The sequence below is a fragment of the Dermacentor andersoni genome, chromosome 7 (assembly GCF_023375885.2).
Source record: "Dermacentor andersoni chromosome 7, qqDerAnde1_hic_scaffold, whole genome shotgun sequence".
NCBI lineage: Eukaryota > Metazoa > Arthropoda > Arachnida > Ixodida > Ixodidae > Dermacentor > Dermacentor andersoni.
In genome coordinates this window covers 2989709-3011887 of record NC_092820.1, presented here as the reverse complement: position 1 = coordinate 3011887, position 22179 = coordinate 2989709, and the positions used below count along the sequence as shown (strand labels likewise).

At 45.8% G+C, this 22179-nt stretch overlaps 1 protein-coding gene across 14 annotated transcripts in view; it reads right to left on the bottom strand.

The window, feature by feature from the left end:
- LOC126535675 (uncharacterized) overlaps positions 1–22179 on the bottom strand; it is a 364982-nt gene that overhangs the window by 232052 nt on the left and 110751 nt on the right. For all 14 annotated transcript variants that reach the window (XR_011895591.1, XR_011895592.1, XR_011895593.1 and 11 more), the window contains exons 7-9: positions 15572–15640; positions 9075–9172; positions 8556–8778 (exon numbers count right to left, since the gene is read on the bottom strand). Coding sequence is in view for 11 of the 14 variants with exons in the window: in XM_050182488.3 (XP_050038445.1) it covers positions 8556–8778; positions 9075–9172; positions 15572–15640 (390 nt within the window). In the remaining 3 variants the exon portion in view is untranslated. The remainder of the gene's footprint in view (positions 1–8555; positions 8779–9074; positions 9173–15571; positions 15641–22179) is intronic.

The following is a 22179-nucleotide window of genomic DNA, read 5'->3' as shown; positions in this document are numbered from 1 at the left end:
GCTCACAGCAGTCGTGCGGATGAACGAAAAAAAAATTTGCTATCAACGCATTTCGATAACGAGCTCGGAAGCAGCACAGGGCTGCGTCCTCGCTACTGTTCCGCCCATTCATGCAGTCTCAGCAAGAAAAACACGAAGTAGCCCAAAATTATTTGGTGTCGACAGCAGTTTCAATCCTTCGTTGTCTTGCCGCACTTCACAAAGCACGCGCAGCGGCCCCGAAAGATCCCGTGGCATCTGCATTACGGCTGCCGAAGCTCGGCGACTAGGGGCCCCGGGTGCGTAGCGCCATCTGTCAGCGTTCGAGAGAAGCGCAGGGAGCGGCGAACAAGTCCTGGTCGCGCCGCCGAGCGCAGTGTCAACACCTAAATGTATTCGTACACCGTGGTCGGAACCCATCAATTCCTGCCTGCCTGTCGACCGATCAATAGCATGTGAACATCACCTGGCATGACGCTACCACATCTGCAAATGTTCACTTGCAGCCTCCCACTCAGTTGCAAGCTATTAAATTATTTATGCTGTTTATCAGGGTCTGTACAAAACATTTCACTCAAGATTCAAGGACAATTGCAAGGATTTCAAGGATGCCCAAGGCCAAAATTCAAGGCGGGAGAAACAAACTTTATTTATGCAGACACTGAAAAAGAGACTTCCTTTTTTTCTTAGCTACAATTTCTCGCAGCTAAGACACTGCCGAATTGGACACAGGCTTCAAAGTCTGCACGTTGCTCTTTTAAGTTGACTTTCCCATTCTAATGGTGGCAATTGCCTTCTGGCATGATGGTTGATTGCAGCAGACATCAGCCAAAGATACTCGTCGTATTACAGCCAAATTGTGGAAGCTTGCTTTCCACCATGCATTTATTAAGCTTGGAAATAAAACCATGGTGGCTGCTGTGTGAACCAACTAGCAAAACAACAAAATGTTGGCACGGATTGGCCACTTGATCTGGCTCCACAATGGCAACAGTGATTTTAACAAGCCGGCCGTTGGTGGCCGTGTGTTTAGTGGCGCCATCAAAGCAAAACATCCCAGACCCAATAGCCCATGCCATACTAAGGTGAGTTGCTTGGAATGTTCGAAAGTTGCCCCCAACCCCAGTTTTCAAGGAATTCAACAACCACATCCCCCCAGCTGCTTTAAAGGCCCCACAACTACTTTTTCAAAATTCTAGGGTTTTCTAGTATTTCAAGATGTACGTGCTCTAGTGGATGCAAATGCATCTGCCATTTCGGCATTGTCACCGTGGAAATCTTTTGAGGTAATTTTGTATCTTTCTACTCAAGTTGACGGCATCCGTAGCGTTTATCAGCGGTTCCTCAACAATTTTTTTGCTGACAAAAGCACACTTCTGATCAACCATGGGAGGGAAAGCACACAGTTCACTTTACAAACTTTTATAAGATTGCACCCCAAAATAACAAACCCCCCAGGGGTTATAGTCTCAGTGAATTCCTGTAGGTAATACAACCACCTTACGGAGATTTCGTGTGACTCGGCATCGGAACCATACAAGTCTATGGGCAACAGCACTGCCGGCACCATGCCAAGCACGCCCTACTGTCACTGTGCCAGAAACGTTATTGCACATACACACAGACATGTTCGGTGCCAAGCCATGCAGAACTGATCAAATCCCCAAAAGTGGTTGAGTGTACCACTCTGGAATGTATCAAGGGTAGCGATATAACTGACATGGAGCACAAGAAAGACAATAGACGGACAAAGCGCTAACTTTCAGCTAACCAATTTTATTCAGTAAACATTTATACACCGTATTTATTCGACTCTACTAAACTGTAGGGTCGGCTTATATTCGAGCATCCTAAAAAGCACGCCAGTTCGTAATTAAAAATGATAAATATGGTGAATAGCTAGCACCATCTAGAAAAGCCAGTATCACAGCTGCTATTAGCCACACCAGCAGCTAACTGAAGTACACGAGTGACGTCGCCATTTTGACCTGTGTCGTATCGGCGTATGGTGTGGCCCATAGGTGGCATTATCGTAATGGCACCAAATAGACGATGCCACTATACAGTCGAACCCGGCGATATTGAACTCGCAAAAAAACGCCTATCAGTTCGATATAGAGCATAATTCAATATAAGCATGCTGAATAATTGGATGACATAAAAGCACATACCATTTATAAAATCACTTTACTGATGAAACTTGCTTAGTTTCGCATGAAATAGTCCTGCATTTCTTTCTGCTTGGGCAATTTCGCTGCCTGCGATGCACGTACTTCTCCACATTGTCTAAGGAGCCGGGAGCAGCTGAGGCCGCAACCTTCCGCATTCAAGCAGAAGCACCGGACTAGTGCGAGCGCACCAATCACTTCGGAGGATGTAGGCAAAGGCTCTCCTCATTGTGCCCACTTTCACTTGCGCTCGGTATGATGTCGACAATGTAGTCTTCGTTTTCTGGCTCTTCCGTGGTCGCGACACCATCATTTGCACTCACAAACTCGTACCTGTTGATTCGTCAACAGCTTCCGGAAATTCTGACAGCTCGCTCCAAGTTTTGGCAACACTAGGAACGGCTGCGTCACATTCATCAGAATGCAAGCGAAAGCCAGCACAGGTGAAGCAATTTCAGATGAACCACTCGTACACAGCCGTGCGTACGCGTCGGGTGCCATGGGCACCGGGGTGAGAGTTTGGCCGCTTTAGCCCTAATTTCCCCCTTATTCTTCAAGATCGTCCTGAGAGTGTTCCTTGGAATCATTCACGCTGCGGGGACACAGCCGACCTCTCACCGCGTTAGACCCGATGTATGATTTATGATTTCGAGCTTAACGATGAAAGGCAAATTCTGCCGCTTCATCCCGGCAACACTGCGGGAGAAGGCCCACAAGGCGCACACACAATGGACCAGAAAAGCACCGAGACAACTTGCACTTTCGCCATTTTGCACGAGGGCACAAGAGCCTCTGATTGGCTGTCTGAGCAAGCGCTGCGGGCGGGGCCAGGATAATTTTTTGCAGGGGGGTGTCGACGGCTCGTCCGAAGCAGCGCGGTCACGGTAGGGAAAGCGGTTGGATGGAGCCGCGCCGTCAGGTTTCCCTGCAACCGCGAGGGAAAGCCAACTTCTGGGGGCACTTTTCCGCCGCTCGACGTTCAATATATCGGGAGTCGCTGCTATTTTTGTTCGATGTAAGCGTAATTCTTGCTATATATAGTGGATGCAGATCCACTATATATAGCGGTGCGTACTGTCTGCACGTGCATGGACGCACCGACACAAGCTTGTGCGCATCTGCAAGCGTGCGTGTGGTCTGGCTAGCGGCGATAACATAGAGTGAGCTCGGCATGTTCATATTGAATAAATGCCGTTTTCATTCTGTGAACGCTGTCCTCACTTTCCTGTTTGGCCTACATTCGAGGCAAGTTTTCTAAATTTTTTCTGGCTTTGGACATTCGGCGGTCGACTTAGAATCGGGGCCGGCCCACATTTGAGTAAATATGGTGTGTCACTCGCTAACTGTGCAAGCCACTATGACAGGAAGCAAAAGAAAAAAAAAAGAAGGAGCAAACACGATTGGTTAGCATGCACTGCGATAGCTGCAAATTGAAGAGAAAAAATTTTGTTGTCGAAATATCTGAAACAGCTAATTCACAGTCCAGAAGGTTTATTGACGGCTGGCTCACACATGTATTATTTTTTTCTTATATAGAAAGCTTCAACAATTTCTCTCACGGCTACGTGTTCTCTGTGGCGAAACAACACCTGCAGGACCACACACACCACCCAATATGTGCCATGAACATGTGCGGTGGTGGAAGAAATTACATTCACCTGTGGACATCTCTACATCAGCTTGACGAGAATACTGTCGAAACCAAGTATAACAATCCCAGATACAACGATCTATCGGTTATAACGACCACATTTCAGTGCATTTACGCTTTTACGACTCCCCATGGAAGCGGCTTCCAGATATAATGTTTTTTAAACCACTGTACTGGTAGAACGAATGCTTCGAACCCGGTCACAGTAAAATAGGGGCACACGCGAAGTGCCAAAGCACGGCCAAAGTGGGCACACGGAAGCGTGCGCCTCCCTCCAGTCCAACTGTGACAGCCTTTGGCTTCGGAAAGAAGCTCACGAGTGGTCAGGCATTTTCAAGGCACGCCTCCAGGACGGAGGCACACCGTGTGCAGCATGGCGTGGGGCATGCGCAGGTGACACTGGATGCCACGGTGGAGTCGCTCTCGTTTTTGCACTGCTGTATGCGCGGCACCCCGTGCATTAGGCCTATTTCAGATGTTTGGATCGACCATCCACGTCTTTCCACCGTGGGAACAATGGCCGCTCAAATGTTGCTGTCGACACGGCTCTAGTCCACGAGAACACTTGCACCGCGTGCTGCCACCACGCAATGTTGCAAAGGATTACTACGCCATTATCAAGAGATCATGCTTCTGCAGCACTTTGTTTACGCGTTGCCGACAACGGTTCGCAGTGACATTTTACCTTCTAGACATCGAATTAGTCTTTTTTTTTTTTTTTTGCCCAAAGCGACATAGATAACGTAATGGTACGTCTCTCGTGTTGCCGCAGTCATAGTGCCAAGACCTTTGCAGAATGGTTTCATGCCGCATTAGTTTCCGAAGTTTACGCTTTCGGCGAACAAGAAAGCTTCGCTGTTGCGTGCAGTATACAGTCTAGTCGCGATGGTAGCAAAATATATCAAGTTCTCGAATAAAAAATGGTGGCTGCGCTTGCAGTTTTGAAATGACAAGTAATTGGAAGCTGGCGCCGTTTTGAAAGAGCTACACAAAGCCACATTTCGTTCTTTAAATGAATGTTTCTAGCAGAGATTTGCAGTAGGCACGGGAACGCACCGGGAACAAAAGTGACACTGAAAATCTGGTTTTCGAACCAAAGTGCTGCATAATTAACTCCCGATGCCAGCTTTAGTGTGGTTAATTTTTGAACATATTTAGCTCTTTCGTTACCGCAAGAAAGTGATCGTTGTTTATAGGTCTTAGAAAAAACGTTATTTACTACAACAAACAATATTCCAGCACACATTGCCGCATATCATATTGTGCATAATGACATGCTCCTTCCAAAGACATACGTTCCAAACAAAAAATTTATTAGGTAAAACAAAAAATCTAGAAAGCTTTGCTGCCAGTTGATAAAAACAATAAAGACATGATACCTACAAAAACATTATTATCAAAGGAAATTCATAATATACATTTCAAAGATAAATAGCCCAGGAAAAGTGTCTGAAAAAATAAATGCTCAGTACACCGCAGTCCTTCGCATACAAAAAAGAAACTAAGACCAGAAACTGCTTCATTGCCTGTGCCATGCGGCGAAGCAGTTCCTGGATTTCAGACTGCGCACTTTTCCCACAAAATGTCCAGTTTTTTTTTTCTACTTTGCAGCCCTCAACACATTTTGCAGTTTCTCCTTTTTGGCGTCTTCTGGAGATAGCCCGATGGGAAGTCCAAGGAACGTATTTCACCACTTCATCTGAAGTCATGCACCTCTTTCGAGGCTCGATGACTCTCAGCGTAACCAGGCAATTACAGAATTTTTGCGGATTGTCTATATCATTTCTGCAGTGAAGAAGAGCAGAAGAAATCCCACGCCGTTGTAAACTGTCTTGCGCTGATCCATATTGCTGGGCCGCTCAAGGAAGTAGACCGCTCAAGGTCATAAGCGAAACTCCCCGGTGAACAGCTGTGGATGTCCCATGCCGACTGAAAACATTGTGTCGCTGCACAGCTTGGATCTGCTCTGAGGTCGTTTTGGAATCGCAACTCAAGCTGTCATCACTAAATTCAAGTGCGGGTGCAGCACAGTATCTAGTGCCACGCTTTTCTCGCAACGCAGTCGCGCGGGATGACGCCATGGTAGCGACTTTGAATAACTGCGCAGTGACACTGGCAGCACCCCTTGACCGAATTTTACAAGAGAACCGCAACTTTTGGAAACTGCTTGAAAATGCCAGGTCGACATGTTGGACATGCCGCGGACCTTCAGCAATACACTTTGGTGGAATAAAATGACTCGGACTCCAGACCAGAGCTCACCATCGAACAGCGGCGTCATTTTCGGGTAATTAGCTACGCTCAGCTCTGTCAGATGGCAAAGCTGGCGATATAATTTAATTTGTAACGCGCTGCGAGTCATTTCATTAAAAAATTTTGATGCTAGTGCGGCGTAATCGTGAGCAGCATGCTTTTTATTCTCGAGCGCGGCAGAGGGTGACAGCCATGCCCCTTTTCGCTACAACTAGGCACATTAGTTCGCAATAAGGTCAGTCAGAAATCACAACATCGCCAGAGTGGGATAATATTGTGCTATCTATTATGATTTTTGAATTACAATAGACGGCCTCTAATGATTATCCCCAAATTAATTAATTACACATAAGTTCGCCAAGATTTTCGCATCCGCATGTTCACAAAAGCCCAATCTGTGCAATAAAGCTATTGGTTTATTTTTTAAATGCTGAAATCAGCATAAAAATATTTTTTAACTTTCTTATGCATATTGTGTGATGACTTTTACAAAAAAAAAAACAAATTTTTTTTATGAGGTGCACTTAAAAATGGACAGCTTTGTTGCACTCATCAATGTTCCAAAATCTAAGTGCAAAAGACAGAATTATTTTGTCTTTATTCGTTGTGAAATGGCACTGGTATGACTGAAAGCAACTGCCCAAAAAAATGAAAGCTGTGAAAATGGAGCTCAAAGTTTCGTTTGTTGTAAACATTTATATGTTTACTTCACCACCTAAAACCCTCCTGGGATGTAGTTCCTTGCGTGTGAGGACACATTTTCTTTACATCTCAATGTAACTTTTTGAGTTCTTGCAGCAGTTTCGTGCACCTTAGTTGCGTTTTTGATCATCGTGCATCCATCCGTCGTGCAGAGGTAGATAACAGCGCATTCAAAACGTCTGCTCTTGTCTCTCGTTGCGCAACCCTTCATTAGTGTGAGTTGGAGCTGAAATCCGCAGTTGAATATTTGACGCAAAAACTTCCGCTCCGCCAATGTCGCGTTGCCGTCCTGACCCCAAGTGGACGCACCATCACCATCGCTCGCTGACGTGCCTTCATCATAGCCCACGGTCGCGTCATCAGCACTGCACGCGCTTTTCCAGTCACCCACGTGTGTCTTTTCTACGCCTTTTGTGGTCTTTCGTAAATGTAGGCTGTTCGGAACTTCATTCCTTTGGGGCTCATTACAGAAAATGTGTGTAAGCTGCCACAATTGTCGATCACGTTGATCGGAACGCGCAGCACGCTGCTGCACAAATGCACACGAGAGAGGTTCGTCAGCAATTCAAATCAACAGCCAATAGGAGCGAGCCCTGTGCCCCACGTGACTACTTTGCCCAACTGCAATGCCGCATTTGCCTCTTTTTCACTTGCGTTTACTGGTTTATTTCTCAGTGGAGAAATATGTCGCTCTGGCTAGCTTTAGCTCCGATCTCTCTTCTATACGATACCAAGATGGCGGTGCTGCGTCAATGGATAGCTGGGCGTTCCGCGGTGCAACGGGGCCTTCCGAAGGCCTTTTTTTTTATCGCAATTTTTGATGACAGCGGTCTATGAAAGCGCTGTTTTCTCAATTTCTACCGCATATTTTTTTATAATATTTCCCTACGTGGGAAATAAAGGGTTGTGGATCGCAAAAATAAATAAATAAATAAATCAGAAACTCAGAAATTTTTGACAATTTGAGCACCTTTTCATTTATCACTTTACCCACAGCGCCACGAATGGCATTACAGTGGGGGGGATATAGTACAATGAAGGGGGGGGGGGCGGAAACACAAGTGAAGCGTCATGTGCATAGAACATTGCGATAACATACATGAAAACAAGCACTGCAAGGATAAACTTTAATTTCTACGTTTCCCCTTAAGTGGGTAAGAAACGGCTCCATGTTGAAATCAGCAATTTAATGTATTGATCACGAGTGATCAACCTGAATAGGTGTAACGAAAGAGTTCAGGGCGAGCCCACATACAGTGGACTCCTTAAATGGAACCTCAAAGGACCAGGGAAATTTGTCCCGTTTATCAAGAGTTCCACTTACTGAGAGATAAAGCTGAATACAATTGCACGAATACAATATCAACCAACCATGAGGATGGTGTTCTGTTTAAGAGGCAGTTGGATAAAAGTGACCTCCGTTAAAGAGATTGCACTGTATGACAAACTACTTATATAATTAGCACTTTTTGTGGTACTATCGAGTTTGTCATAACGGGTTCGACTGCACGCACAAACAAAGCGCCCTGCAGAGTGTACCCACAACCTAATCCCGCTTGGCAGTGCGCAGTCAGGACTGCATGTGCCGATTGCAATTTTTTGTGTAGGCGAGTGCAGGTGCTGTTACGTGCCACTGCCACATCGCAGAATTTTGTTTGTGAGCCATTCTATTCGTGGCCATGTGAGGTCAGAAACGTTTTTTTCTCGTTTTACCGTGTTTATCTATTTTAAATGCATAAAAAGATAGGCCGAATCATTTCGCCAGACGAGAGCAGCAGTACTCCCTCGACCAGCCTCCGTACCTCAGAGGCGTTCCTCTGGGCGGCCAGGTTCTGTGCTTCCTGGTCAAGCCGTTGCCGGAGCTGGGCGCAGGTGGCCTCCAGGGCCTCCGCCTGCTGCTGTGCCTGTGCCAGCCGCGTCTCTGCCTCCCGACGCTCCCGCTCCAGGGCCTCGCGGTGGACCTGCTCCAGCTCTTCCTCTCTCGATCGCACCCGCTCGCACACCGATGCCGACGACTGCTGCAACCTGCGTGAACACACATTGCCCACTCCAAGTGGCATTTTCCAGTGGTAGCAACACGTGGCGCACAAAGCACACTGGACATTTTAACGAGACAGACTGGCACAGGAGAACAAAGACTGAAGTGATCAAGGCTAATAGGATGGATGGGTGCGCTACTCGCTATTGCATCCTCAGAAGAAAACCTAGAGCATAGGAAAGAAGACAGATGAAGAAGGTGACATTTCTTTCCTGTGCTTACTTCAGGAGTGATCAAAGGTGTTGAACGTGCACCCATAAACAGACATCTGCGTGTCACTCACTCAGCCTCCAGCTGGTGCACCCTCTGCTGCAGTTGCCTCGACTCGTCGCGCAGCCTCTGCAACTGTGCCGCCTGCTCTTCCATGGCCTTCTGCTGGGTCTGCAGGAACGAAGCCAGTGAAGAAATTAAAGAACGATGGCAGCTGACGAGGAGACGACTGCAACAGCACTTTGACAAATATCAGCACACTACAGCCATTCCTCTGGCTTTGAACTAACTTGAATTTTAGCATTTTTAGTGGCACTCCAGTGACTGTGTACAGCACTGAAATCGCACCCACCCATGTTTAGGTTTACTGTTTCATTTGCTTGTTGTGTACTTGTGCCCACTTGCCATGAGGCACGCGTGCTGCGTTGAAAAAGAAAGGCGAAGACGACACCGATGACGACAAAGGCACGAGCATGATCGTGCAATGGCACCCGAAAAAAGGTGAAAAAAAAAAAAGAAAGAACTCCCGAGAGCCTCGTGGCGCGAGCATGGAATGCGGGAGGGGGCCTTGGTGATAGAGGAATCGGAATGAAGAAGACCCACAGCGGAAGAAGCAGGCCATTGGCCCATGGGTCCAGGCCCCTGCCTATGTCTGGTGTTCCTGAGCCTATGCCTCAACGTCTCAGGCTGGCGTTTGTCTGCGAGCCGTCCAGCGGAGCACCAACCACAGTTTCTGTAATGTTCTCTAGAATTACATCATAAATAGGTGATTCCATACACCTCGCCAGCATCTCTCCCATAAAATAAGGCGATGACAATGTGACGTGGGCTTTGGGAAGAACGTCAGTCGTTCCATCGACCGGTACCACGGACCTTTGCTCGCCGGTGAAAGCTTCCTGGGGAACCAGGCTGTGGCGTACCATGACGGCATTGCTGCCTGTGTTCCGCAGAACTGAAACACTGTATCCGTTTAACACTCCCCCTATCACAGGCATATTACTGGGATGATTATCTTCCTTTTATCGGTCATGCATTGTGCTGACCCGATATTTGTGAAGAGTCCGTGAATCACTTTCATCTCCTGGCGTCCCTCCGGCCGGCACATGCTTGACATCGGCTATTTCAGGCATAGGCGTGGACTTGGGTGGCGCGTTATCTACAAAACAAGACATTTGATCCTGCCTCGATCCTTTCTCTGGGCACCGTTTTGCCTCGTGACCGTGTTGACGGCATTTCGGGCAAAATGTTCTTGTTTTGCCTAATTTTCTCAATCTGAGTGTTATTCGAACCCCTTTCGTAAGCCTGGACGCTTACGAAAAGGGTTCTACTTAAATTGAGGACGACGCAACGAGCTATGGAAAGAAGAATGATAGGTGTAACGCTAAGGGATACGAAAAGAGCAGATTGGGTGAGGGAACAAACGCGAGTTAATGGCATCTTAGTTGAAATTAAGAAAAAGAAATGGGCATGGGCAGGACACGTAATGAGGAGGGAAGATAACCGCTGGTCATTAAGAGTTACGGAATGGATTCCAAGGGAAGGAAAGCATAGCAGAGGGCGGCAGAAAGTTAGGTGGGCGGACGAGATTAAGAAGTTTGCAGGGACAACATGGCCACAATTAGTACATGACCGGGGTAGTTGGAGAAGTATGGGATAGGCCTTTGCCCTGCAGTGGGCATAACCAGGCTGATGATGATGAGTGTTATTCATTTCTGAATCTTCTTAAAGTGATGCAAGTTTCTTTGTTGCTGTGCGTCCATAAATGTATCAGCTGCTTTTGTAGCAGCACACAAGGTACGGCAATCCCGCTCGTAGAGAAACTTGACAAGTTTTTTAATGCAGTTAGCTAGGAACTGTTTCATCATGACCAACTCAGCCAGGCCCTGGAACATCTGAGGGGCCTCTGATAGTTCTATCCACCTATCGAAGTAGCCTCTAATCTTAGCTACACGTTGCGTAGCAGTCTCTCCGTTCTGAGGCTTGGATGTGTATTTGCGATAACCTTCTGCCGTGAAGCAAAAAAGTTGCAGCAAAGCTATTTTAACTTTGCCACGCTCTAAACAGTCTTGCGGAGACAGTCTCCCATGCCCTTTCAATGGTTCCCCCGTGGGGCACCTGCTCAGTGCCCACTGCGATTTGTCCCAAGCCTCCTTGGCTGGTGGCGACACACTCAAATCTTTGGAGGCAAGCGTCCAAATCGTCTCGGGCGTCCTCAAACTGCGCCCTGCCATCATTAGCTAGCCGCCTGGTTAGCTCAGATGGTAGAGCGGCTGCCCCGCAAGGGCGTTGCTGCCGGGTCGAATTTTTCTTCAACTGCGAGACTTTTCTTTCGAGGAACCCGTATGGGTTTCTTTGAGGCAATTGCTACAAATGGGTGGATGTCTGACTTTCCCTTATTTAATTACTTCTCTCCATTTTGCAGGTTTCCGTACAACTATTACGCCTGAAAGGCACTTGGTTACAGCAATATTAGCTGCGTTTGTCTGGTCGAGCTCTGCGCCACCAGGTGGCTGCACCGTGCAGGCCATTCACTTTTACACCTCCACCGATTCGCTACAACGCTAAAGGCACGCTAAAGCTCTCCAATCTCTCTCAGCGAGAGTGGAACTGTGCTGCAGAAGAAGCCCTGAAGCAGCGGTAGCAGCCAAGAGCACGGCAGAGCTCTACCAGTTGAGCTACCGCGGCGCCGTTTCCCCATCCACTTTTGTTCCCCACCTGCGGCAAGTTACTTTTTCGTCCACTTTCATTTCCATTAATTTATCATTCTTTCTTCTTTTTTCATTTATTAAGCACAAGTAATTTTCCTTATGTTGTCCTTGGTGGCAGTGTTTGTTGGCTTCTTATGATATGACCAATTTTAAAATGCTAACATGAGCCAAATACACAATCCTTTAGTATAAATGCTTACAATTTTTTTTACCAATGACAATATAATTACAATGTTCCAAAATCATGTTCAAATAAACCAGCTTGCTAATAAATGCATGTGCATATCATTATTCAATACTCAATGCTAAGTTTTCGTATTTGATTCCTATTCGAAAAATGTAATATTTGCACACACCTAGTTAAAACCAGCATCGTTATAAGTGGGTTTGACTGAACAGTGGTGTGAAGTTCCTTTACCGACAGTATTGTAGGAACGTACGAAGGACCCTAGGTTATCTTAGAGAAGAAGGGGAACGAAGGGCTCAATATTGTTAGTCACGATCATATAAAGCCAAGGAAAGCATCGGGGAAATTATCTGAAATTGAAATGTAGAAAATAATAAAGGGAAATGAAAGTTCACGAAAAGATAAGGTGTTGCCTAGGAAGCCGAACCCACCATTCCCGTATCACGCGTGCACTGCACTGACAACTGTGCCATGGGGGCGGCCGTCCACCAACTGGGGGCGTGCATGCTTGCTGGATGCAGCCCCAGGAGTGTTGCCCAGCAACACTCGGTGACAAGGTGGGTGGATGTGGAACATCCTTTTGTGAACATCTACTTTCCCTTTCTCTATTATTTTCAACATTTCAATTGCAGCTAATTTCCTCGATGCTTCCCTTGCCTTTATTGTCTCCCGACTTTGACAGCCAACAGTCATACGAGCAAGTTCACACGTGCTGAGAAAGGGTAAATTGAGACACCCACCCGAGCGCAGCCAAGTGCTACAGAGGATACCCATACGGGTTCCTCGAAAGAAAAGCTTCCCAGATGAGGAAAAATTCGTCCTGGTTCGGGACTAATTTTTCTTTCGAGGAACCCGTATGGGCTTCCTTTGCAGCACTTAACTACGTCTGGGTGGATGTCTCATTTTCCCTTTATTAGCTACTTCTCTCCACCTTGTCGGTTTCCACAGAACTATTACGTCACGCTGAGACATATTCTAACTTATCGCTGGCAGCACAAGCTCTGTGCTTTAGTTTCTCCTGGGCTGTGGGAGTACAAAGTGCTTGCACTGCTGCTGTGGCCACAAGTGGATTGCCAGGCAGTTTTGTGCATAAGTGCAACTGGCCAGCTTTTTAAATCTGCGGGAGACGTGCGAGGCCGTGAAGCAAGTGAACAACGAAGATGCCTGGAGGCGAAGTATAAAGGAGCTAGCTTGCGCGGCAAAGCACTGCCACCTTGTGTAGGAAACGTTGAGTGAAGTGGGGATGGAGAAACGAGGCAAGGCATCGTGGAGAAAGAAGGTAGGCGAAGGAGCACTGGGTTGACCTCCTCTGGCAGTTGCTATTTGTTTGCGATGCATACGTAGTGGGTTCGTCTCGTGGTAACAGCGTCCTCGTGCACCGTACGCTGTGTGTGCAAGTGAAAGTGTGCGACGGTGAGCCGACGATGGCGGCTAAATCGCGTGCACACGGGAAGAAAGGGCGCCTTATTCCATCGCACGTGTTGCACCATGGCACAGGGGGACGGAATGGAGCGAGGGCGTTGTACTTCGGCCGCGCGCAGTCGCACAGGCTTTATCTTGAAAGCAATCTGCTTTGGGGCCACAGACTAGGTGGGCCGACGGCTATTAGCTTGGCATGCATTGTGTGCTGACCGCTGAGTTTGCATTGAAGTGACAGACAGCCGGAAGGTCACGTTGCTTGCTGCTGCAATTCCTCATGCCAGCGTTTTGACAGTGAGTGTCCATGGTCATTGAGTGCGAAGTGTTCCCACTTGCTTGTGTGCGCAGACACCATGCTAGGTAATTTATCTAGTAAGCAAATGTTTACTACTGGGCGTCCTACTCTGGGGGCTGCTGCGTATGGCGCAGCTTCCCGAGCCCCGTTTTGAATACAATCTGTGATGCGGACAGCAAAGGCATCAAGGTGTACCGAAGGCCGATAGCGTCATGTGCGCTATAGCACCCATGCACTTGCCTGTCACCCGCGTTCGTGAAGTGAAACGTGACTTAACTTTTTCACCGCCACATTTTTCGCACATGGTTTTAGTGTGGATCAGCACCTGGAGCAAATGGCTCCTGCGCTGGGGGATGACTGTCTTCAGCGCACAACAATATTTGGATGGCATCGGCAGTTCCAGAGAGAAAATTTAAACGCAGAAGATCCTCCAAGGTCAGCTTTCCCATTTCATCTGTCAAGGAGAACGTAGTATCTTTGGTCCGTGCAAGATGCGCAAGGCCGACAGGTGGGCGACCTATCGCCAAATAGAAGAGACTGAATATTCTTACACTGGTGATTAGGTCTACTCTACATGAACACTTCCAAGTGAGAAAAAGCCTGTTCTCCTAGGGTGCCTCACGCCTTTACCATGAGCAGGCCACGTGATGTGTTTCATGGTGCCATGAGATGCTCAAGAGTTTCTAAAATGAGACTTCTCACAATGCCAACAGGTGATGAAACCTGGTTGTATCTTAATCCTGTGCTCCCTAAAGCCAAGAACGATGTCTGGTTTTTGTTGACAGAGCAACACCCGTGTGTGTGTGCAAAAATCAAGATCTATGAAAAACAGAATGGCTGGCGGCTTTTTTTTTTATTAATTTTTTTTGTTATTCTAAGGTGTCATGAAACATACAGTGCTAAACGCACAGAAGAGTCACAGCAAAGTGGCGCATAGAAGAATCTCGGCTCAGCACTCAAAAACATCCGTCTACACCCAAGGCTAGACACATGGCTTCAGCACCACTACAGTGTACCTGCAAACCGTTCCAAGGCTTGCATAGATTATTCAGCAAGTACCAAGCTGAAGCTGGAGGAGCATCCTCTTCACAACCCAGACTTAGCTCCATGCAACTTCGCTTTGTTCCCTGATGTCAAGAACAGGCTGAAAGAGGTTTTCCGACGACGACGAGCTTCAGAGGGCTTTCGATGATGAGTGTGCTCATCATTCCTGGAGAAACGTGGAAGACTTGTCCCAAAGCATGCAGAAGTGCATCGACTGTGGTAGAAAATACAGTAGAACCTCATTGATACATTCTTGTGTGTTTTGTTTTCCCCAGCTCCTACGCTCCAGAAAGCCATTCCCGTTTCGTTGTTATAGGGTTGCATGTTTTAGCTTCCTGCTGTTTTTCCTTTTCTGGTTGTTACGTCCAAAAACTGCCGTTCCAGACTGACAATGCGAAACACTGCATTCCTTCTGGAAGTGCCGATTTCAACGTCTGGAGAGACAAGGACAACTTGCAACACCAGCGGAAATGCCGACAGGTACAGAAGCTTGAGGATGCTATGACACAATACCTTCGACACCTTGCGTGGTTACTGCACAGAAACTGGGGAAGGTCGCAAGTGCCGAAAAAGAGGTTATTTTTTTGAGCAGCAGATACAGATGGCAGGATAGAAATTACAAGCTTAATTTAGTGCGATTTAGGGCTACGACTATACAAAGTGTCTGATGTTCATTGCGACCGTAAGGCAGTGATAGCAAGATTTATTTGGTGGGTTTTCAATAGCTTGTTCACTTTCTACGCAACTTCAGATAGAGTACTATGCAAGAGTAGCTTTGCACTTTATCTGCAGTGCTGCCGCAAGCATTATCGGATGCCCAGATAATCTGTGCGGTCACTCAATAAATGCATCATTATATTTCGAGCAAAGTCATTTTGCACAGCTTTTCTAGTGATCTATATTGTGTTATGCTTCACCTTAAGGTTCCTCTCCTGCTGCTGCACCCTGGTCAGCTGCTGATTCAGCTCCTGTCTGAGTTCCTTCACCTGCATACACGCACAACAAAGAGACAGTCATTTTAGACTAATAACAAACATTTCGAAAGCTCTATTTTTGTGACTATTTTGTTAAGAAGCTGCTTACTAGAAAAGGAAGTCGAGAGCAAAGTTTAATTTTCTGTTTACTCTCGCACCAGAACCCCAGCGCCAGTAGGTGAGTAACGTCATGGATTTCGAAGCATCTTTTTTGAAGTTTAGGCTGCTGTGACACAGAAGTTCTTGAAACTTGCTAGGTTCAATCTTTGGCGCTTTTAGAATATAATGTAGTACATCTTCACCATAACCCGACGTCTGGGCAAATGCCACCGATACCTAGTGCATTCCAGCAAGCTGTTCCAGGAACTTTGGGCGGCCCGTTGCCACCCGTGTTTTCTTTCTGTACCTTTTCTGGCCCTTCAAATCTTTTTTTTCTCATAGTAACTGCTTTGGTACTAAGGAAGACTGACATTCTTGTCAGAGCTTAACTCATTTAGTGTCCCTTTAACGGGCAACTCCATGAATTTTTCAAGGTCAATGCACGTCAATGAAATTTGCTCGCAATGTTCCTCTGCACACTTCCATAATTTTTTCAAAACAGCAGGTTTGAGAGAGTTCATAAAGCTTTCAACCAATAAATTTCATTAACCCTTCGCAGGTCAATATTTGTTTCCAAATGCAACCCCCCCCCCCCCCGAGTTAAATTTTTCTATACATATTTAAAATCTTCGAACTCTTGTATTTCGAAAAAATTAACTCGTGTATTCGAAAATTTTACGTAAAAATATTTACGTAAATTTTACGTAAAAATATTTTCCGTGAGTAAACCTGCATTGTTTATTTGTAAATACAGACAGACTTGCATAAATACTTATAACAAGAACAACACTGAAGTAGAAAGATTCCCATTTGGCAAAAGAGGACGACTCCGCCTGCAGCAGAGCGTACAGCATAATTGAACCGCACATGTGAGGGCATGCAAGAAAGCTCTACAGTTGTACGCTTGTCAGAAAACTCAAACTGGTGAGAAAATTGTAACACTTTGGAAGGGCAATCGGTTTTCGAGAAAAACAAACGCAGGCTTAGCAGCATCGTTCGTACATGGTGGCATCATTTGTATATATCGACGCCCAAGTGAACAGACGTAATTGCACTTCTACGAGCAATAAACGAGCGAGCATCTAGCGGTGACCCTTTGAAAGATTAGAAACCAGATAGCCAACAGTATTTACAAGAACAACCAATGGAAACCAAAACTAACCACTGTGCGAGCGGTCAGTGAAATACCAACATAAAGAAGCCGTGGAATGAAAACCAAAAGACTAGGGAGTGAAAAAAAAAATTCCTAGTATCCACACAGGGTGGCAGCACTTGCTGGGCAACAAGGAGTTGAACAATTAGAGCATCTTTCAAATATACAGACGGCATCGACTATTTGGGACTTGTTCACCGCGCTGTATATTTTGGTCTTTAACCCTCAAAGTGTTAATTGCCTCAAAAAGCCTGCCTTGCCTCCTCCTCACCTACAAGGTGACATCGTGTTATATAAATGGTGGCATACGCAGACACGCTGTGAATTAATGGCAGATGACACCACGAAGGAGCCAGCAAGCGTGAGCTGTTGGAATAAGTTACGTGGAATAAGTGGAATAAGTTACGAGAAAGTGATGGGTGGGCAAGTGGCGCTACATTATTGGCTGCACACACGCCTGCCCTCGTGAGCTGCAAGCACAGTTTGAGCCAATGTCGATCGTGTTCGGCCGATGTTGGGCCTATCACAGTTGCCGATTTCGTGCGTCCATACTACTGGCGGACCTGACCTGAAGCCATCAAGATGAAGAAAACATTTCTATAGTTCGAGTTTTGACCTGACAGATTTTAAATTAATCATATTGTACAGTGCACAGACAAAGCAAAAAGTGGTGACACAGCGCACTATCAACACTGGTGCATTCTCAATGGCTGCCAGGCTGCACATGCCAGTGCTTCCATAAATTAAATATGCGACTACGTAGGTGGTAGTATTTGTACGACTTGTTATGCAGATTCATTCTTTAACTTCTGAGATGCATTGATTGCCTCTTATTCAAAAAGAGGTGGATCCTTCAATACAAGAACATAAGCGTGCCTCGTTCAGCGGCCAAATGAACGAGGTTATGCACATTATCCTAATGTAGGTCATTATTGTAGTATAGTGTCGCCCCCTGTCAGATCTCTGTGTTATCGTACCTTTATGTTTCATAGTAGTTTAGCTAGATGACGCCCCCCCCCTTCTGTCATGTGACGAGCTTGGACCAATCAGGAGGTGTCATCTGGCGTGTGAAGCCTTTATTAGTAATAAATGGCCGCGGGTCGGTTGAGTCTTCGTTCCGGTTTTCATCAGAAGCAGTTAGCTCCGAGTCTCCTTCACTGCGTCGGCACTCGCCGCGCGTTCGCTGGGCGTGGGCCCCCACTTGCCTGCCGCTGCCGACACAACAATTATGCAACACATAGGCGCCGACTACGGGAAGGGGGGGGGGGGGGGGGGCGTGTTCCGGGGCCCACGCCCTATCCGGTGTTTTCCGAGGGGGGGCCCCCCCTCCCTGTGATGACGAAGCTCACCCCTCACCCCCCTTCCCCCCCCCCCCCACACACACCTAAAGTGTCGTTACCAGAGTTCTGTCACCCAATTCATTGGCACTTGGCAGCAGCGAGGGCAACAAAAGTTCGTTCCTCACACGCCTGCTTTCGTTTATTGCAGCTGACGGCGCGCTGACAAAATTGACGCATCAACACGTCGTCTACTGACAGTACTGCCACGTATTGCTGACTGCACCACACGTATCGAGAGGCAAATCGACGCATCGACACATGTCGAGGCACAAACACTGCCTGATGAAGCAAGGACACTACCGACGCAGGGCAGGGGGAACCTTCCTATAAAACCTGCTGCATTGGAGCCCAGCACTTCACTTGGCAGTAGCGAGGGCAGCAAAAGTTTGTTTCTCACACGCCTGCTTTTGTTTATTGCAGGTTAGCAATAATTTTCCTTACTACACAAGCAAATTGCTGCCTCTCTGCTGCCAAAGAGATAATTTGGTGTTGTGCATATGAGTGAATTACCAAACTTTCGAGAAGAGATGAGAAAGGAAATGCTTGAATTCAAATCTGCAATTGAGACAGAACTACGGAAGGAATTAAGAGACCTAAAAAACAGTGCGAGTTTCTTGAATGAAGAAGTCAAAAAAATTAAAGGGAGAGAATGTTGATCTTGCGAGGGACAAGTTTCTAAGGAGCGTTAATGAAAAGCTAACAACTGAGTGCGAAGCTTTGAGAAAACAAATGTCTTAACAGGATCAGAGAATCACTGCCTCTGAACAATACTCTGGAAAACGTAACCTTGAGATTAAGGAAATACCCAAACCTTCCTAGAACCCTTCACGAGATTGGTGCACTGTTATGTTCCCATCTCAAAAGATGACGTTGAGAAGTGTCACCGTGTACCTGCAAAAAATGCCACTTCAAACCCAAACATAGTACCAATTCAAGAGCCACTCCAAACGCGATTCGGTGCTTCAAAAAGCAAAGAAAATGCGCATCTCGACAAAGGACCTTGGCCACTCCTCTAACACCCCTCTGTTCATCAATGAACACTTATGTCCAGTTTTAAAGCAACTTCTTGGCATGACAATAGCTAAAAAGAAAACAGCAAACTGCAAGTTTGTGTGGACAAACGATGGGCGTATTCTTGCATGGAAAGATGAAAACTCGCATGTTCTGCACATTCGTGAACCATGTGACGTTCGTAAGATTACTTAGGATTGCTGTGCGCTGTTGTGGTGCATCTTTTCTTTCGCAATGGTGATATCATATCGTGACGTCAATAATCTTGTAGCGAGTCGCTTTCGCGACAAACTCTGCTGCTTTCATCTAAACATTCGTTCAGGACGACACAAGGAAGATGAACTATCTGCTTTTCTTAATACCTTTTCTTTTACTTTTGACATTATAATGATTACAGAGACTTGGTATACTCTAGAAGACCAGGTTTACAGGCAAGATAGTTATAACACTTACTTCCTCAACCGTACAAAGAAGAAAGGTGGTGGCCTTGCCGTTTTAATAAAGAACGGCATACTCTCAGATAGTACCAGAATTTTCTTTTATTAATTCATTATTTCTGACATTGAATGCTTAACTCTAACGTCACGAAATTACGTTTACTGTGTCATATACAGACCACCTGATTCATCTGTAAATAATTTCACCAGTGTCCTTGAAAAATTATTCAATTACGTAAATAACAACAACTTAAGACTAATTCCTGGTGGCGACATTAACATCAACGTACTGGAGTCTTCTCCCCTCGTAACTGAGTTTGTGGCTACGGTTGCGTCCAATGGTTACAACATAGTAACAGATGTATGTAACCGATGTAACAGATGTAACATAGTAGCAGATGTAACCTAACACTTGTATCACACCAAATTCAGCAACTTTGATGTTTTTATTACAGGTTAACGTGGAGTCAGGTGTATTGCGCTGCGATACGAGCGACCAACTAGCACTTTATTTTATAACAGACAGTGCTACCAAAAACCCTATGGAGTTCCCGACTAGAACAGTTCAAGACATCACGCCTCTTAGTTGCTTTTAGCACAAGTCTGTCCCAAACAGATTGGAGTAGTCTACCTTTCATTAACTGCAGATACAGCCTACGAGACATTCATATTTGTCCTTAAACAAACTTATCTTAAGCATTTTAAAGAAAAGGTTGTAAAAGAATGCCGTAAAAATTGAAAACCATGGATAAATCATGAATGTTTAAAAATGATCAAGAAGAAGACGAAACTCTTAAAAAGGTTTTTAAAAACTAGAGACATATCAGACCTACAAACATTTAAAGAATTCCGCAACAAAGTAAATGCATTTATTAGGAAAGAAAAACGAAATTATTTAAGTTAAAAATTTGATCCAGATTGCTGCAATGGGAGTGCAAACACCTGGAGGAAGCTTAACACGCTACTTCACAGGACACGCATTTGCTCAGGAATTATGGAAATAGAAATAGATGGCTGCATTGTTAAAGATCTAGAGCTTGCAGAAAAATTTAACCACTTTCTCATAAACGTTTTACAGGCAACGAAAAAATTACAGCTAACGGCAACTCGTGCAGAATACAGAATCGAACAGCATCCTTTTCGGACCAACCAACGATCAAGAAATAGCCTTAAAGTTCTCAGCACTAAAGAACACCAGCGCGCGTGACATAGACAGCTTTCAGATATCTCCGATAAAGCATGTATTCCATATTATAGCTCCTGTGCTCACTCACATTTATAACCTGCCTTTATCGACAGGCTGTTTTCCAACACAAATGCAAACGTCTGTTGTCACTGTGCTATATAAAAAAAGAGCCAAAGATGACTTTACGAACTACCGACCCATTTCTATATTACCGGTATTTTCAGAAGGCTTTGAAAAAATTATTTTTAAAACAGTAAAACTTTTGCACCAAATTTCACATAATAACAAAATCACAATACAGTTTCATGAAGGGCAGGTCAACTGAGACTGCTTTAGTAGCCCAAAAAGAAATAATTCTAAAATCTTTTGAAGATAAGAAGCGTACGGTGAGGGGCTAGTTGGTATGACATTATGCGAACAACGAAAAAGTGCGCAAAAAAGAACAAGACAGAGAAAGAACCACACGACACAGGCGCAGACTAACAACTGGTTTAATGCTCCAACGCCACTTTCCTACCAACAACCTGTGTCAAGTTATCGTTGTAGTCTAAATTTAAAAGAATTAAAAAATCATCGACGTATCGGAACACACGAACGATGCGGTCGTCAGAAAGTACCCGCGCTAGCGAGCGGTCAAGTTCGGCTAAAAGGATCTGAGACAAAACAGGGGCTACACACGACCCGATACAGATGCCGCGTTTTTGCACATAAAATTTATCCTGAAAACTCACAATGGTTGAAAAAAGATATGCCTTAAGCAACTCTAGAAAACCTTCCACAGAAATACCACACACATTCTGGAAAGACACAGCACCAGATCGTTCAATACAGTTCCGGACTGCGCAGAACAGGTCTTCGTGGGGAAGGGAATAGAACAGCTCTTCAATGTCAACCGAGAAGCCCGAGTTAACAGCAGAAAGGTTATCACCTAGTACTTGCGCCACATGGTCTGAGCTGCTGACCTTGTACGGATCGTCAGGTGCCAGACTTCCCAGATGGCGCAGAAGGTACTGACTGACCGCGGCTTGCCAGGAACCAGTTTCCGTAACGATGGCTCTGAAAGGGCACTCATCTTGTATCGGGTCGTGTGTAGCCCCTGTTTTGTCCGAGATCATTTTAGCCGAACTTGACCGCTCGCTAGCGCGGGTACTTTCTGACGACCGCATCGTTTGTGTGTTCTGATACGTCGATTTATTAATTCTTTGAAATTTAGACTACAACGATAACTTGACACAGGTGGCATCGGAGGTTTTAGCATCCTTTAAGTCTGCTTTTGCCAGTTTTAACTTTACTATTGAACTTCCTGAAAACTCTTGCTTGCAATT